The 1104-nt window shown below is 49.1% G+C and overlaps 1 protein-coding gene across 1 annotated transcript in view; it reads left to right on the top strand.

Annotated features, from left to right (window-relative positions):
* Positions 1-1104, top strand: part of E2F8 (E2F transcription factor 8) — a 51619-nt gene that overhangs the window by 36827 nt on the left and 13688 nt on the right. The window contains exon 3 of the mRNA XM_018554781.1: positions 342-498. Within this exon, the coding sequence (XP_018410283.1) occupies positions 342-498 (157 nt within the window). The remainder of the gene's footprint in view (positions 1-341; positions 499-1104) is intronic.

Raw genomic sequence — 1104 nt, forward strand, 5'->3', positions numbered from 1 at the left:
GGCGGTGGTGGAGGACGACAGGCGTGCCAGCCGCGGGGAAAGGTGGGGGACGGCAGGCGTGCTGCAGGGGATGGTGGATGACTACAAATGGGAACACACATTCCCGGGAGTACTGTGTAAGAGAATTTCTCTCACTTCGTACTTTGTATTCCGGGTCAGGAAGTGAAGGATAGTCTCCATAATTGGATACAGACGGCAAAATAAAATAAAACACCTAGCCGGTTTTAGCCGTTGCCGAATTACTTAAGCTGTGGCTTTAAATAATGCTTCAAACCCCACCCTGTGTGTTGCGGCCGTTTTTTACTACGTACATCTAACGGATCAAATTCCTTACTTTTCAGGAGCAGTTTTCTGGAGACGAACTTGAAAAAACACTACCGAGCCGCAAAGAAAAAAGTCTGGGCTTGCTGTGCCATAAATTCCTCGCGCGGTACCCCGATTACCCCAACCCGGCCGTCAATAACAGTATATGCTTGGACGAAGTTGCTGGAGAGCTGAGTAAGTATACTGCACCCGCGTACACCTGTCATTTCTCCTTGTTTTTGATTCTGCACTCGTCCACAAGAAGGAATATTATGTTCAGAGATGGCGGAGCTTCCTGTGGCTGTGCTGGGAATGAACGCTTTACGTATACACGGTGTGCGCTGGAAACATAGATGTGTAGTGGGAGGGTGTGAATGGAGGTGTCATGGTGGAGAGGAAGTGCTGACACTTGTGTTTGCTCCCTGATCACACATTGATGGCGTGACATTCCACACTCTTCACATGGACATGAGGAAGGCAGGGTGGTGTTCTCGTGGTGTATTGCTAGATGGAGCTGTTGTTTCACATTGGCTTTAAATCATTTTGATGTGTAAAATTGTTTAGTTAAGGCCTCATTTAGACCGCGTTGGGCCACCCAGTGTACGAAGGAGCGGGATTTCTGTGCCCGGAAGTCACAAGTGTCTGAATACAGCTTTTCAGTCTTGCACAGTTGTACCGACTCTGCTCCTGGACTGAAATTGCTTCCTCTGATTTCACTGCACACTGTGAGCTTCTCCCACTGTGCATTAGAAGCGGCAGCAAGTCAGAGCCCGCCTTATTTCCTGGCTGGAGGACGTCCAG

The sequence above is a fragment of the Nanorana parkeri genome, unplaced genomic scaffold, assembly GCF_000935625.1.
Source record: "Nanorana parkeri isolate BGI_ZX_2015 unplaced genomic scaffold, ASM93562v1 scaffold10, whole genome shotgun sequence".
Taxonomy (NCBI): Eukaryota; Metazoa; Chordata; class Amphibia; order Anura; family Dicroglossidae; genus Nanorana; species Nanorana parkeri.